General features: G+C 39.9%; 1 protein-coding gene across 2 annotated transcripts; it reads left to right on the top strand.

The window, feature by feature from the left end:
• On the top strand, positions 1-16,524 carry LOC125668778 (rRNA methyltransferase 2, mitochondrial-like). Of its 2 annotated transcripts, none has more exons than XM_048903193.2 (2): positions 1-1,454; positions 12,749-16,524. In XM_048903193.2, the coding sequence occupies exons 1-2, from the start codon at positions 1,169-1,171 to the stop codon at positions 13,183-13,185; spliced, it is 723 nt and encodes a 240-aa protein (XP_048759150.2). In that variant the 5' UTR covers positions 1-1,168; the 3' UTR covers positions 13,186-16,524. The 2 variants fall into 2 exon arrangements, with proteins under 2 accessions (XP_048759150.2, XP_056020351.1); XM_056164376.1 differs by having other exon boundaries at positions 1-1,448; positions 12,749-13,412.
• Positions 16,525-17,435: the final 911 nt, after the last annotated feature.

The raw sequence follows: 17,435 nt of genomic DNA, 5'->3' as shown, positions 1-17,435 counted from the left end.
CCCTGGTGGGAGCCCAGGGAGCGAAGCCCCCGAAAGCTCCTTGATTTTATTGGGCTTGAAATATGTCTCCTATTTAGTCATTTGTACTATTTTGTATCACTTTTAATAAGGTGAAATTAATAAAATGAAGCAAATTTTAAGGGTTTTAAATTTTTTTAAGTTCTCCCAATAAAGTAATTCAAGAAATCGATCAAAAGATTTTGCCATTTATTTCTCCAGGAGTGGAAGAAATGATTGCTTCTTTTATCGTTTAGTGTATTTTTCTGAACAAGACACCACGATTTACCTTAAATTTGAAAATTTTAGGAGGGGGGGGGGGGCGCCGGCTGCACCCCTCCCCCATAAATCCGCCACTGATATCTGCCGAGAAGATTTTTTATCAGTTAAGGATTGGATCTTTCATTCTTTATCTGGAAAATATATCATGTACAATACATTTAGACTGAAATTCTACTATTAAAAATTGAATTGTTATAGATTTGTCAAGTTTATAATTAACATCAATAATTACGCCAAGTTTTTCTCCATTCCTCTTTGAAATTATTTTTTAGGTGAGTATACCATGTTACATGCATGCACTGATTTCAGCTACGTAGTAAATCTTTTATTCATCCATTTTCTGTGGGCAGCTGAATGATCATTTCTCTTCCCCCATGTTCAACGAAAGAGAGAAATGTCTATGGAATGATTCGTCTATTTATATATAAGCATGACTTTCAAATCGCGTAATAACCCCTTTTTTGGCGTTAAATTACGCCTTTTCACTTTGTGTTATTACGCCTTTTTTCGCGTTATATAATGCCTTTCTATTTATTTCCCCCCCAAAGTTTGATCCTAGTCCGGACCACTGGACCTCGCCCCTCTGGATCCGCCCTTGGAGTGTAAGGAAGCTTACAGGTTGTTATAAACCGGTATCTCCCTGTTGACCTCTCGAGTGTGTAGCACCTGTTATATGTTAGAGGGGGTGGGGGAGAGAAAAAGAAAGAAAGAAAGAATAAAAAGAAAGGGGGATAGTGTGAATTAGAGATCTAGTAATTATAAAGTAAATATATAGGCCTATCTTATATTACAAGTCCACAACAGACTCATAAAATATGAACTTGTGCGTTCCGTCAAAAACAGTGTTGCCCTATTTTTAGAAAGGCTTAAAGGGGATTTCCAGAAATAAATGGCGCTGACCAAGAAAGTTTGTCGTGTTTGGCGATTATGTACTCAAGACATGGGGTATAGAATGAAAGGGACGAGTTCAAGACAGTGGATCCAAAGACAGCATAATGACATCTACGTAAAGAGGGCAAGGGCGGAAAACTGGCGATGTAGAAGTGCATTCAAACTTCTAGAAATAGATGACAAATACAAAATTCTTCAACCCGGACAGCTTGTTATTGACATTGGGGCCGCCCCTGGATCATGGACACAGGTTGCATGCCAGAGAACAAATGCAACAGGTATAGGTATGTGTATTAGAAATACTCAAAGGCGTTGTAGTCAAGAATATTGTGATTGTAAACAATGGAGAAAATTCGAACGGTAGCTTTGTCGATGTTAACACCCCCACCCCCACGATACAATTAGCTTGCATTTAATTATAGATTAAGACCCATTTTATTTGAACCAAGAGGTCACAAATGTTACTTTTAATGAAATTTTCATCCAAACTGTCACACAGTCATCTTCAGGTTTTGCAGTCTGCATCCTTTTTTTTTTTTTTTTACTCCTCTTAGTAATTTAATCCGAAAAATTCTAATAACATTATGATGCATTACGACGGGATCATACAGCAGGCACCGACTCTCCATTCTATAAATTCCATTAAGATGTACGACCAGTCTTTGCATTTAACGTTTGTTAATGCAAGCTCATCGGGCAAAATTTGGTAGCCCTATTAAAATTTTACTAGCCCAAATGCTTTGTAAGAAAGATTCAGCGTGATTTGAAATTTCAAGTTTAAGACAAGAGTTACAGCTCTCTTTCAGCTTCTTACTCTGTCATTTCACAGTCAGATTTTTCAGAATCCTTCAATACTGATTCTTCTAGTTCTTAGTTAAAAACTAAGGTTATTAACTAATGCTCACTCATTCTTAGGCGGCCGCCTGTGGTTTTTACTTTGGGGTAAAACATATACTCCATTTACTATTTATGTGTTCATTTACAGAATTGGTTCTAAAATTATCCCAGCTGGACAAGAACTTAAATTACAATTTGCAACGTTTTTCTTCACCAGATGCTTAAAATACGAGACCAGCATTGTATTTTCTTTGTCGCTCTCTTTCTTCATACTTCACCTGTAGAGCCAGCTTTCTCTTCCTCAGTAAGAGTGGATAATGTTTTACCAATTTCCTACCAGAAATCACAAACCAGTAGCGGAATCATATACATGTAATTCCTGCTGGAAATATGTACTGGCCCACCAGACATGTGTATCAATAATCTTATCCCGATTTTACTAGTCACACGGTCATCGGACTACCACTTAATTTCGAAGACTGTATAACTTATCAGACACATAGACAGTCCAGTACACTAAGAGATATCGTAGTACATATATTTCATACCCCCTGTCCGACCCTCATATGTTTCAGAAAACGGAGTAATACATAGAGGTTTCTCTTTATCTCAAGAATCCAATTCTTCTAACTGTGTGTGCTTTAAGGTCATATATGATGTTTCTGACACTTTTTTGCTAAAACTAAATTTTCATCTCAATATCAAGAGTTTTTGTTCAATTTCGGGAATAGGTGTAAATTGTGTATTGTAGCAATATCATTATCAATTCTTCCTATGCCTTGTTAATAACTCAATAGTTAGCTTGCTAGGTCATCAATCTAAAGGGGCATTAGCTGTGAAAGTGATGGTAACCTTTTTTTTCTTCTTCAAAATCTCTCAATGGCATTTGAATGTATATTAACGACTATAATAAAACAATTTATTTTGTTCAAAAACAAGAGAAACTTAATAAAACTACATTAGATAACCGTTTTTCGTGTAAACAAATATATAAGGAAGAATTATTGTCTTGCAAGACAATAATTATTTAATCACCAAAATTACATATTCATGTGCCTGCTTTGAGGTTAGAAATTGTTTGAAATAATCATATACATGTACTGGTGTTATTGCTGAAAAATATAATAGTGCAATTTTCAATGAATTAAATTTTTGATGACAAAATGACAGCTAATGCATCCTGAGTTTGATCTCTGCTTGATCTAATGAGTTTTCTCCCCTCTTTGTTGTTCACATATACAACCTTCCGACTTCTGTAATATATATATAGATCTGTATTTGCCACAATCAGATAATATCAAAAGATGCCGAACTCTAAAACAGACTTGGTAATACTTCTCCAGTTTAAACTTTTGTAGAAACAAAATAAGATGAATACACGGATCAACACTTTCCCCAAATGATGTCCCTGTTCTGCCATTTTGTGATGACAAATCGTATTTCCCTAGCTTGGCATTTGTATTTTTCTGATCTGTAGCTTTGACATTTGATATTTTTCTATCAATTGCAGTCAACTACAATAATGCCCCAGTGTAGGGCAACCCATAAACTTAGCATCGTCGCTAGCCACGGCTACTGAGTCTGGTAGTACCTATCCTATCTCAATTCATGGCTGCATGATCAGCAAAACCCTCGATTTTCGTGGTTGCTTGTCTTATAGGTGTGTCTTTATAATGGTCTTTAGATCAGTTTATTTACAAAATACATATGCATATAACTCCTGTTAATCCAAATAAATTTACCCTTACTTTCTCATGTTGTGTCAGGAATTTTTTTAGGGTCTGTAGGGGGCAGAAATAAGGCCCCATTCCCAATGTAAAAAGCAGGTATTTTCCCCAATTTTTGCTTTGAAATTCCCAAACAATGAAAACAAATCAAGCAGGATTGCCAAATCGTTCATAAATCTTCTTCACAGGCCAACAGATTACAATTTTTGCTTTAAAATTCTTCAGTAAAGCTAATTTTTTGGCCTCTGCTTATTTGAATTAGGCAAGCTTTGGTCAAATTGGAAGTCAGATGGAGCCCAATTATACCTTAAAGTACTCCGAATTGGGTTTTTTCATATTTCTTTGTATGTAACATTTTTCCCAATTTCAAGCAAATGTCACTATTTTTCCTAATTGGAAAGGCCCTGGCCATTGAAATCAAGACCTTAAAAAAAACCTGGCAGGTGACAATTATGTGATGCAAATAAAGGGCCATGCCCCCTTCAAAGGGAAGATAATTGCAAAAATGCAAAATTAGGGTAGGGTCATTTAAAAATCTTCTTCTCAAGAACCAATGAGCCAGAAGAGCTAAGATTTACATGAAAGATTCCTGACATAGTGCAGATTCCTCGTCTCACTCTCTTCTTCTCACTCTCCTCTCGTCACTCTCCTCTCCCCACACTCTTCTCACTCTCCTCTCCCTCTCATTTTCTCATTCTCCTCTCCTCACTCTCCTCTCCTCACTCTCCTTTCCTCACTCTACTCTCTTCTTACTCTCCTCACACTCCTCTTCTTACTCTCCTCTTCTCACTCTCCTCTCCTCACTCTCCTCTCCTCATTCACTTCTCACTCTCCTCTCCACACTCTCCTCTCCTCATTCTCCACTTCTCATTCTCCTCTCCTCTCCTCACTCTGCTCTCCACTCCTCACTCTGCTCTACACTCCTCACTCTCATCTCCTCACTCTCCTCTTCTCATTCTCCACTTCTCACTCTTATCTCATCACTCTCCTCTCTTCACTCTCCTCTTCTCACTCTCCTCTCCTCACTCTCCTCTCCCCACTCTCCTCTCCTTATGCTCTTCTCACTCTCCTCTCCTCACTGTTTTTCTCACTCTCCTCTCCTCACTCTCCTCTTCCCCACTCTCTTCTTCTCACTCTCCTCTCCCCACTCTCCTCTCCCCACGCTCTTCTCACTCTCCTCTCCTCACCGTTTTTCTCACTCTCCTCTCCTCACTCTCCTCTTCTTACTCTCTCTCTTCTTCTCACTCTCCTCTAGTCACTCTCCTCTCCCCACACTCTTCTCACTCTCCTCTCCTCACTCTCCTCTCCTCACTCTCCTCTCCTCACTCTCCTCTCCCACTCTCCTCTCCTCTTCTCACCCCCCTCTCCTCACTCTTCTTTCCCCACACTCTTCTCACTCTCCGCTCCTCACTCTCCTCTCCTCTCCTCTTCTCACTCTACTTTCCACATGCTCTTCTCACTCTGATCTTCTCACTCTCCTCTTCTCACTCTCCTCTCCTCAATCTCCACTCCTCACTCACCTATCATCTCCCCTTTTTACTTTCCTTTCCCCATGCTCTTCTCACTCTCCTCTTCTCACTTTCCTCTCCTCACTCTCCTCTCCTTACTCTCCTCTCCTCACTCTCCACTTCTCATTCTCCTTTCCTCACTCTCTTTTCCTCACTCTGCTCTCCTCTCCTCACTCTCCACTCCTCACTCTCCTTTCCCCACACTCTTCTCTCCCCACACTCTTCTCATTCTCCTCACTCTCCTCTCCTCTCCTCACTCACCTCTCCTCTCCTCACCCCCTCTCCTCACTCTTCTTTCCTCATGCTCTTCTCACTTTCCTCTCCTCACTCTCCACTCCCCACTCTCATCTCACTCCTTTCCCCACTCTTCTCACTCCTCTTCTTACTCTCTTCTTCTTACTCTCCTCACACTCCTCTTCTTACTCTCCTCTTCTCACTCTCCTCTCCTCACTCTCCTCTCCTCACTCTCCTCTCCTCACTCTCCTTTCCCCACACTCTTCTCACTCTCCTCTACCCACACTCTTTTTTCTCACTCTCCTCTCCCCACTCTGTTCTTCTCATTCACCTCTTCTCACTTTCCTCTCCTCATTCTCCTCTTCTTACTCTTCTCACACTCGTCTTCTTACTCTCCTCCCCTCACTCTACTCTCCATTCCTCACTCTCCTCTCCTCTTTTCACTCTCCTTTCCCCACACTCTTCTCACTCTCCTCTCCTTGCTCTTCTCTCCTCACTCTCCTCTCTACATTCTGCTCTCCTCACTCTGCTCTCCACTCCTCACTCTCCTCTTCTCACTCTCCTTTTGCCATGCTCTTCTCACTCTCCTCTCCTTGCTCTCCTCTCCTCACTTTCCTCTCCTCACTCTCTCCTCTTCTCACTCTCCTCATTCTGTTCTTCTCACTCTCCTCTCCTCATTCTACTCTCCTCACTTTCCTATCCTCACACTCCTCTTTTTACTCTCCTCACACTCCTCTTCTTACTCTCCTCACTCTCCTCTCCTTTCCCCACGCTTTTCTCAATCTCATCTCCTCTTCTCACCTCACACTCTTCTCACTCTCCTCTCCCCACTCTGTTCTTCTCATTCTCCTCTTCTCACTCTCCTCTCCTCATTCTCCTCTTCTTACTCTCCTCACACTCCTCATCTTACTCTCCTCACCTCACTCCCCTCTCCTCACTCTCCTCCCCTCACTCTGCTCTCCATTCCTCACTCTCCTCTCCTCTTCTCACTCTTCTTTCCCCATGCTCTTCTCACTCTCCTTGCTCGTCTCTCCTCACTTTCCTCTCCTCTCCTCACTCTGCTCTTCTCACTCTCCTCTCCTCACTCTGCTCTCCACTTCTCACTCTCTTCTCCTCTTCTCACTCTCCTTTCCCCATGCTCTCCTCACTCTCCTCTCCTCACTCTGCACTTCTCACTCTCCTCTTCTCACTCTCCTCTTCTTATTCTCATCACACTCCTCTTCTTACTCTTCTCTTCTTACTCTCCTCACACTCCTCTTCTTACTCTCCTCTTCTCACTCACCTCTCCTCACTCTCCTTTCCCCACACTCTTCTTACTCTCCTCCCCTCAATCTACTGTCCATTCCTCACTCTCCTCTCCTCTTCTCACTCTCCTTTCCCCACACTCTTCTCACTCTCCTCTCCTTGCTCTTCTCTCCTCACTCTCCTCTCCGCACTCTCCTCTCCGCATTCTGCTCTCCTCACTCTGCTCTCCTCTCCTCACTCTTCTCTCCACTTCTCACTCTCTTCTCCTCTTCTCACTCTCCTTTCCCCATGCTCTCCTCACTCTCCTCTCCTCACTCTCCACTTCTCACTCTCCTCTTCTCACCGTTTTTCTCACTCTCCTCTCCTCACTCTCCTCTTCTTACTCTCTCTCTTCTTCTCACTCTCCTCTAGTCATTCTCCTCTCCCCACACTCTTCTCACTCTCCTCTCCTCACTCTCCTCTCCTCACTCTCATCTCCTCACTCCTCTCCTCTCCCACTCTGCTCTCCTCTTCTCACCCCCCTCTCCTCACTTTTCTTTCCCCACACTCTTCTCACTTTCCTCTCCTCACTCTCCTCTCCTCTTCTCACTCTCCTTTCCACATGCTCTTCTCACTCTGATCTTCTCGCTCTCCTCTTCTCACTCTCCTCTCCTCAATCTCCACTCCTCACTCACCTATCATCTCCCATTTTCACTTTCCTTTCCCCATGCTCTTCTCACTCTCCTCTCCTCACTCTCCTCTTCTCACTCTCCTCTTCTCACTCTCCTCTCCTCACTCTCCTCTCCTTACTCTCCTCTCCTCACTCTCCACTTCTCATTCTCCTCTCCTCACTCTCTTCTCCTCACTCTGCTCTCCTCTCTGCTCTCCTCACTCTCCACTCCTCACTCTCCTTTCCCCACACTCTTCTCTCCCCACACTCTTCTCATTCTCCTCACTCTCCTCTCCTCACTCACCTCTCCTCTCCTCACCCCCTCTCCTCACTCTTCTTTCCTCATGCTCTTCTCACTCTCCTCTCCTCACTCTCCACTCTCCTCTTCTCACTCCTTTCCCCACTCTTCTCACTCCTCTTCTTACTCTCTTCTTCTTACTCTCCTCACACTCCTCTTCTTACTCTCCTCTTCTCACTCTCCTCTCCTCACTCTCATTTCCCCACACTCTTCTCACTCTCCTCTCCTTGCTCTTCTCTCCTCACTCTCCTCACTTTCCTCTCCTCACTTTCCTCTCCTCACTCTCCTCTCCTCACTCTCCTCTTCTCACTCTCCTCTCCCCACTCTCCTCTCCTCATTCTCTTCTCCTCACTCTGCTCTCCATTCCTCACTCTCCTTTCCCCACACTCATCTCACTCTCCTCTCCTTGCTCTTCTCTCCTCACTTTCCCCTCCTCACTCTCCTCTCATCACTCTGCTCTCCACTCCTCACTCTCCTTTCCCCATGCTCTTCTCACTCTCCTCTTCTTGCTCTCCTCACTCTCCTCTTCTCACTCTGCTCTCCTCACTCTCCTCTTCTCACTCTCCTCTTCTCACTCTCCTCTCCCCACACTCTTCTTACTCTCCTCACTCTGCTCTCCTCACTCTCCTCTTCTCACTCTGTTCTTCTCACTCTCCTCTCCTCACACTCCTCTTCTTACTCTCCTCTTCTCACTCTGTTCTCCTTACTCTCCTCACTCTGCTGTTCTCACTCTCCTCTCCTCACTCTCTTCTCACTCTCCTTTCCCCATGCTCTCCTCACTCTCCACTTCTCACTCTCCTCTCCCCACACTCTTCTTACTCTCTTTTCCTGACTCTGCTCTCTTCACTCTCCTCTTCTCACTCTGTTCTTCTCACTCTCCTCTCCTCACACTCCTCTTCTTACTCTCCTCACTCTCCTCTTCTCACTCTATTCTCCTCACTCCTCTCCTCACTCTGCTCTCCTCACTCTCCACTTCTCACTCTGTTCTCCTCTTCTCACTCTCCTCTCCCCACACTCTTCTTACTCTCCTCTCCTCACTCTGTTCTTCTCACTCTCCTTTCCTCTTCTCACTCTTGTCTCCCCACACTCTTTCAACTCTCCTCACTGTCCTCTCCTCACACCCCTTCTAACTCTCTTCTTCTCACACTCCTCATTCTCCCATCTTTTCTCCTCACACTCTTCTTTCCTCTCCACATTTTCTTCTCATTCTCATCTTCTTACTCTCCTCACACTCCTCTTCTCACTCTCCTCTTCTTACTCTCCTCTCCTCACTCTGTTCTTCTCACTCTCGTCTCATCACTCTCCTCTCCTCACACTCTTCTTATTATCCTCTCCTCACTCTCCTCTCCTCAGTCTCTTCTTCTCACTCTCCTCACTTGTCATTACACTCACTTCTCTTCTCTCCCCACTCTCTTCTTTTCACTTTCCTCTCATCACATCCTCTCTTTTCTCCTCTACTCAACTTCCTCTCCTCACAGTCTTCTCTTCACACTTCTTTCTCTTTTCCTCACTCTCCTCATTCTCCTCACTTCTGTCCTTACACTCTCCTCTCTTCTGTTCACTTTCTTCTCCTCTCCTCACACACCCCTCTCTTCTTCTCACCCTCCTCCTGTCCCCATCCCCTGTCTCCCTCTTTCCTCTGTTCCCTCTTGCCTGTCTGCCTTACAGTAGTAACAGTTTGTTATCATCAGCCATTCCTGTTACCTCTCTTATATTTATGTCGTGTTTACTTTAAATCAAGTTCATCACAACCAAATTAATGGCTAGATTTCACCTGATGGTAATATTAGATGATGGTCTTGATTATTAATCATCCATTGATAAAAAGATTTTGCAAGTATAGTATTGATGCTGTACAAAACGAGGAAGGATTAGACATATTCCCGGATTGTATTTAATATTATTTATACTCTTACTTGTAATTTGAAAATACATGTGCAATACTTAAACATTGTACAGTGTGTGCACACTTAAGTCGACTTAATCTCTGTGAAATTAAGACTTCTATTGTAATGACATTAATATTGAAACAAAATTGGACAAAAGCACTTTGTCATTCTATATATTTACTTTACAGCACAAGAATGCCCAACATATCACACACACCCCCCCCCCCCCAAAAAAAAAACCCCACTGTATGCTAAAAAAAAATTTCTTCCAAAGGTATTTTCACCCTTCTAGGTCACATTTTCTATGGGCCCCAAAATAAAATGGGATAGATATGTATATAATCAGCTCTCCACAATGAGCTGGTGTAAGGTCAATTTCAGAATGGAGTGAAACCTGATTACAATGCACCTGGGTGAAAAATTCTTAATATGTACAGTTGTGCTTAGTTGTATCAAAGTCGGTTGTGTTGAATACCAGGGATTATGTTGAAGTTGGACAGAAGAGATGAAATTTTCATGAAAGCTTCCTGACATAGTGCAGATTCAAGAAAGTAGGTTGGGGCCACAATAGGTGATCAAAGTTTTACATGCAAATATATATGTAAAATCTTTGAAAATCTTCTCAAGAACCACTGGGCCAGGAAAGTACGGATTAACATGAAAGCTTCCTGACATAGTGCAGATTCAAATTTGTTAAAATTATGGCCCCTGTGGGTAGGATAGGGCCACAATAGGGGATCAAAGTTATAAATAAAAATATATAGGCAAAATCTTTAAAAATCTTCTTCTCAAAAAACATTGGGCCAAAGAATTTTACATTTACATGAATGGTCCCTAACATAGTGCAGATTCTAGTGCGTAAAACTCATTGTCCCTGTAAGTACGTTGGGGCCACAATAGGGATCAAAGGTTTACATGCGATTATATAAGGAAAATCTTGAAATAATGGCTGAGGTAATAAGGTGAGCGATGTGGCCTTTGGGCCTCTTGTTTGTGTATTGAAAACAAAACAAGATATGAATGTAGATTTTAAAGAGAATAACAATAAAAATTATATTAGAAAATTTATATCCTTATATTTCCTCAATAATTTGTAAAAATAAAAAAAATAAAAAAAACCATAAGACAAGCCATACAATTAACCTTAAAACATATCTTTTTCACTTACTAAATCCAAAGAGGGGAAGATGCGCCCTGTTTATAAATACAGCCTAACCCAAGCCATGAGATTTAATTTTAAATTTAATTACAAAATGAATTCATATAATTTATTTTAAATGAAAAATCATAGTGCACACATATTATAAAGTGGTGTCGATAATTGATTTTATAGATAAAAACATACCAGGTAGAGAGATATTTCACCGGTGTAGCATAACCCCCAAACTACAATTTATCATTACCCTCTGCAATTTCAAAGATGACAGTTGTGTAATCAAGTGAAAAAGCTGTATCATCCAAGGGGATAGCTGGATCAGCAACATCTAGAGGTAAAAAACAAAATACTTTACCAAGCATCTAGAGGTAAAAAACAAAATATTTTACCGAGCATCTAGAGTAAAAAACAAGAGTTTACCGAGCATCTAGAGTAAAAAACAAAATACTTTACCGAGCATCTAGAGGTAAAAAAAAAAATACTTTACCGAGCATCTAGAGTAAAAAACAAAAGAGTTTACCGAGCATCTTGAGTAAAAAGCAAAATACTTTACCGAGCATCTAGAGGTAAAAAAAAAATAATACTTTACCGAGCATCTAGAGTAAAAAACAAAAGAGTTTACCGAGCATCTAGAGTAAAAAACAAAATACTTTACCGAGCATCTAGAGGTAAAAAACAAAATACTTTACCGAGCATCTAGAGTAAAAAACAAGAGTTTACCGAGCATCTAGAGTAAAAAACAAAATACTTTACCGAGCATCTAGAGGTAAAAAACAAAATACTTTACCGAGCATCTAGAGTAAAAAACAAAAGAGTTTACCGAGCATCTTGAGTAAAAAGCAAAATACTTTACCGAGCATCTAGAGGTAAAAAACAAAATACTTTACCGAGCATCTAGAGTAAAAAACAAAAGAGTTTACCGAGCATCTAGAGTAAAAAACAAAATACTTTACCGAGCATCTAGAGGTAAAAAACAAAATACTTTACTGAGCATCTAGAGTAAAAAACAAAATACTTTACCGAGCATCTAGAGGTAAAAAACAAAATACTTTACCGAGCATCTAGAGGTAAAAAACAAAATACTTTACCGAGCATCTAGAGGTAAAAAACAAAATACTTTACCGAGCATCTAGAGTAAAAAACAAGAGTTTACCATGCAGTCTATCAAGACAAAATATGAAGCAATCATAGAGGTGGAGAAAGGATCTGAGATCACTAATTCTTTTGGAATCAAACCAAGCATTTTGTCAACCTGGCTGAAAAAAGCATCTAAAATCAAGGATGCATACTGTCGCATGTAGAAGAAAACAAATGAAGCATTCCAGTGTTGAAGACATTAAAACTGTAATGTTGAAATGGTTTCCTGCAACCCAAAACTAAGGCAACACATCCCGAAACCAAGGTAACTCATCCCGAAACCAAGGCAACGTACACATCCCGAAACCAAGGCAACACATCCCAAAACCAAGGCAACACATCCCGAAACCAAGGCAACACATCCCGAAACCAAGACAACACATCCCGAAACCAAGGCAACACATCCCGAAAGTGATTGTGCAATATTTGTGACTGTGATGGTGATTTATTTTTAGACCTCTGCTGACTTAAATTGACTTGATTGTGATATACATATTTATTTATTGTGAATGTGGACTTCATGAATATATTAATTATAGGCCTTATATGTGTAATGTTGTTTTGTTTGTTGTTTTGGTTATAATACATGTCTATTAATTTTAGACTAATGATCATTGAAAGAAACCTACATGTAGAACAATGTAAAGGTGTTTCATTTATCAGCAGTTTTAACAGTTATGATTATGTGGTACATGGTAACAATTTATGAATATTCAGGGGTAAATGATATATCATGGATTTGGTTAAGTCAAATCTCCGATGTGTTGAAGTTTTCACAACACAAAGAGGTTCGACTGTATTATGCTTAGCAGATTCATGAAAATTTATCAGTATTAGAAATCTTGAATTACACTATACCTTTCAAAATTAAAATATTTTTAATTCTCATTGCATTCAGATTCAAGCAGACCCAGAGGACGAGTGATCAGCATTGACTTGTTGCCCATTAGCAAAATACCAGGTGCTGACGTGTTAGACTGTATGGACTTCACTTCCCAGGATTGCCAGGAGAAAATCATCCTATTGTCTGAAGGCAAAAAACCAGATGTGATGCTCAGTGACATGGCACCTAATGCATCGGGGTTCAAAGAGTTTGACGGAAGACTTCTTGTGTCATTGGTGTCAAAAGTATTACAGTTCTCAGTGACTCAGTTAGCGGTGAATGGCACGGTTCTGGTAAAACTTTGGCAGGGGAGCGGTTGTAGAGAACTAACCACTGTAATGGAGGAACTCTTTACTTCAGTGAAACTTGTCAAGCCAAAGGCAAGCCGAGATGATTCCAGGGAAATTTATTTCTTGTGTCAGAAATTCAAAGGTCTTGAAACTACAGAATGAGAAATTGCTTTAGTGAAAACAGACTTTTAAAGACTTAAATATTTATTACACTGTGCAGGGGCAGATTTAGAAATATGTTGAAAAGGTGGGGGATGGGGTGGTAGTCACCCATCAGAGAGGATTTCCCTTGCACTGAAATTGGAATAACAGTCCCCAACATGGAACAAAATAAGTTAGATTTTCCAGCCAAAGTAGGATGTTGCATTCTCTGTAGCCCCCCCCCCCCCCCCCCCCCCCCCCTCTACTTAGATCTGCCACTACTGTGTGTTGAATATGGTGCTATAATAAAATTTATCAATGCCAGCAACAAGGCATAAATGTACCTGATGTAAATATGATGAGTTTTTTTGGCATTTATGATTATCAAAAATGTCCAAAGCTATCGATACTTTTAAAAAAAAAATTATTAACTTTAAGACTTCTACAGTTTTACAAACACTAAAAATAATTCGAATTTTGTTTCACTGAAGTTTATGAATTATTTATATATCTGAACTTTTCATGAGTCCATATTAGAAATGAAGGGATAGAAAGTAATGATTCACACAAGCAGTCAGATTGTTGTCAGACTCATGTTGTGCAAGATCATTGTTAACTTGCATTAGACATCTGTTGGGAAACATTCACAACAGTATATGCTTTTGGTTGTTGATAATTTGCCCAGTACAAAGCGGTGTGTTGAGGAACAGATCTCTCAAGTGAAACTCATCAGACACAACAAAGACAGCTGTCCCTTGAACTGTCTGCTTTGATATTTTGTATTGCTATGCTGAACCAGGTGTTGCTCATATTTGATGAGAATCCGGAAGGTGAAGCTGCAGAATGCTTGTTCATAAAAAAGGCATGCACAGGTCATGTGATGCATTGTATTGTAAAGTGTGCATCTATGCTTCGTCAGATACACCTTTCTGCTCATCGTAATTAGGCCAAAAAATAATAATTGTGTGATTCCTTCTTATACATGCTTTTGAGAAATGTATGCAGTATTAAACAGGTCTGTAACTCCAGTGGATATTTGATGATGAATAAAAAAAATCATGCAAGATACCGTACTGTGATGCTGAAATATTTTGTGTAAATGTCACTCAAAACTTTTTTATGTCTTTTAAAAATTTCCTAGCTGCATTATCAACATTTTGGAGGTAACCAATGACAGATGAATTTATTATGATAATTGGATCCTGACCCCTAGCTTTAAAAAAAGTAGGATTGAGGGATCGAAAAATAGGGTAGGTCAGGGAACCAGAACCCCACTTTTTTTCTTTTTTTTTTTATACGCCTGATGGCGAGTAGAAAAATTCAGTCAACTGTGGGTATCTGATAATGTTATTGAATAGAACAGATCCATAGGGACCTAGGTTCAAATCCTGGTGTGACCCTCACATTTTCTCTTTGTTGCATCATGGTGCTGTAGACAAAACTTGTCCTGAATGTAAACTGGGAGAAAACCCAAGGGTATAGGGTAGTCAAGATGAGAAAGCATTTTAGGGAGAGCAAGTTAGATTGAGTATGAATTGCGTATGAATTCTTGATAAATATAGTACAACTATTTTAACGGCAGGTAATATTCCAACAGAAATAAAAGTAAAACGTAAATATAAAAAAAAAATGAATTTCATTTCATTTTTGAAAATACACAAAGGTTTACACAGCAACACTTCACGCCAGCATACTTTTGATGAAGCGCTAGCTGACACTCGATCTTCATGAAGTACACTGGTGTAAAGTATCGCAGTTTATGTCCTAGCTGCTGTGTTTTCAAAAGTGAAATTTATTTCTTAAAAGTAGATAACTAGGAATTCTTGGAGACTAAGTTTTAATCTCTGTCTGCCTTTCTTCTGGTACAAGGAATCATGTCTTTCTTCCAATTTGACAGGTATTCCACCTCTATTTAATAGTGTGCATTTTCATTGGATGAGAGGAATGTGGTATGATTTTGCCTGCTTATGGAATATGAAATTGATATCCACATTCCACATGACCTGCCAAATATACATACTATGTCAGTCTATGTGATCTGCTGTTGTTATGCGAACAATAGAACATCACTTAGCTGCCTCTGCATGAGAAATGAAAAATTTTACAGGGAATAAATAAGGGAAAATCTTTAAAAATAATCTTCTCAAGAACCTATGGACTAGGAAAGTACAAATTTACATGAAAGTTTCCTTATATAGTGAAGATTCAAGTTTGCTAAAATCATGGCCCTTGGGGATAGGATAGGCGACAATAGGGGATGAAAGTTTATAATTTACATACAAATATATAGGGGAAAATTGTTAAAAATCTTCTGAAGAATCACTATAGGCCAGTAAAGATTAGATTTACATGAAAGCTTCCTGACATATTGCTGATTCAAGTTTGTTTAAATCATGGCCCCCAGGGTAGGATGGGGTCACAATAGGGGATCAAAATTTTTACATGCTAATATACATTGTATAGAGAAAATCTTTAAAAATCTTCTTCTCAAGAACCATTGGGCCAAAGATGTTTACATTTACACGAAAGCTTTCTGACATAGTGCAGATTCAAGTTTGTAAAAATCGTCCCCGGGGGTAGGTTGGGGCCACAATAGGGACCAAAGTTTTACATGCAAATACATTTGGAAAATCTTTAGATATGGGCCAAGGTGACTCAGGTGAGTGATGTGGCCCATGGGCCTCTTGTTTTATGTCCAATGAAAACTTGCATCTTCAAAGCTTTTGACTATAAGGTCTTAAACAAAGATGGTTGTCCAGCAGGTACATGTTTCATTTTACAAGCTGTAATAGCCAGTTTAATTAATAAGTCACGATCTTAAAACAATTGTCAACATTTTTTGTCAATGTTACCCTTGAAGTACAATATTCACATCGTCCTCTGGGTGAATCGATGTTAGGAGCTAAATCATATTGACTGAGAATATGTCAATAATTGTATAATATTGATGAAATGGTAAATTAAAATTTCTTTTTTTTTTCACTAGTGAGACTAATGTCATTTATCATTATTTAGATAAATGCCTTTAATCCATGGGCAGGCGCGACAACTCCTGCGACCTTGTTCAACTCCAATGATCGTTTTGTCCTGGGTGCTTAGTGATTCCCCGGGTTGGCCGCAGGGGTAGATTTTAATTTTAAATGGATTGTGCCAAACACTTGCCACCAAATTTCACCGTTTCTATGATCCTTTCTGCATCATGGATTAATTGATGCCCACCAATGTGAAAAAATTCTACAATGAAAAAACCAGCCCCTGAATTATTTATATAGAGATCTTACCTCACCGTATTGTGAAACATTGATGTGACAGGTACTTTCTGTGACTAAGCACTTTAAATGAATAAAATTCTGTCATTATTACTTTGTTTCAGTTGGTTTAAAAGGCTGGGTAGCAATTCAATGGGAATTACACAAAACATTTCTTCTAAATATTTATTATTGATATACCGTATTCTACCCATTTAGTGTCCTGGGCATTAAGAAAATTACGGAGAGGGTGCGGCTAATTTTCATCTCTATTTTGGATGCGATTATTTAATAATGTGTTAAAATGGTTAAATGGAAAAATTCAAATTTAAATGCTTTGAATATTTCCTTTCTGATAAAAATATTAATTCTTGTTAAAATTATTGATTCATTGCAAATGCAAATTAGTAACAATTCCAAACATTAATAATACAGATCCTTGATTTCCTGACAATCAAAAAATAGTCCATTGGAGAGGGATGCTATATGGGAAGAATATGGTATATGTTGTGTAACAGGGAGGAAGGGAGAAATTGGTCAGATGCTCTACCAACTGAGCTATCTGGCCACTGGCCATCAAACCCATCTGACCACCACATTCTCTCCCTCCTTTACATGTCTTCACACCTTGAAGACATCAACACATGATCTTAATCCCCTGGCAGGTATTTTAACCGGTCGGTTCCAGGGACTGGTCAAGGCACCAAATGTAACAGGAAGGAAGAAAATGCAATTGAAGACTGCGCATGGAATTCAAATCCAGACCTCTGAATTTCTAGTCAAGTGCTCTACCAACTGAGCTATCTGGCCACTGGCAATCAAACCCATCTGACCACTACAACTCATTGCTGTGATTTCAAACTGTTTTCAAACTAATTATGTTGCACATTGTTTATTCTTGTTCATTCTAAGTTGGACATGGCTTAATTGCAATCATTCTGAGGAAGATGGGGATGCCAGCTGACAAATTATTGCACATAGACGAAACTGACAGTGAAAGTGATTGTGATGCAGAAGACAAAG

The sequence above is a fragment of the Ostrea edulis genome, chromosome 4, assembly GCF_947568905.1.
Source record: "Ostrea edulis chromosome 4, xbOstEdul1.1, whole genome shotgun sequence".
In the NCBI taxonomy this organism is placed as follows: domain Eukaryota; kingdom Metazoa; phylum Mollusca; class Bivalvia; order Ostreida; family Ostreidae; genus Ostrea; species Ostrea edulis.
This window is presented reverse-complemented; position numbering and strand designations above follow the sequence as displayed.

Coding starts and splice junctions, on each gene's coding strand:
- LOC125668778 (XM_048903193.2), top strand. CDS start 1,169: ATGGCGCTGACCAAGAAAGTTTGTCGTGTTTGGCGATTATGTACTCAA. Junction 1,455..12,748: donor AACAAATGCAACAGGTATAG/GTATGTGTATTA, acceptor CATTGCATTCAG/ATTCAAGCAGACCCAGAGGA.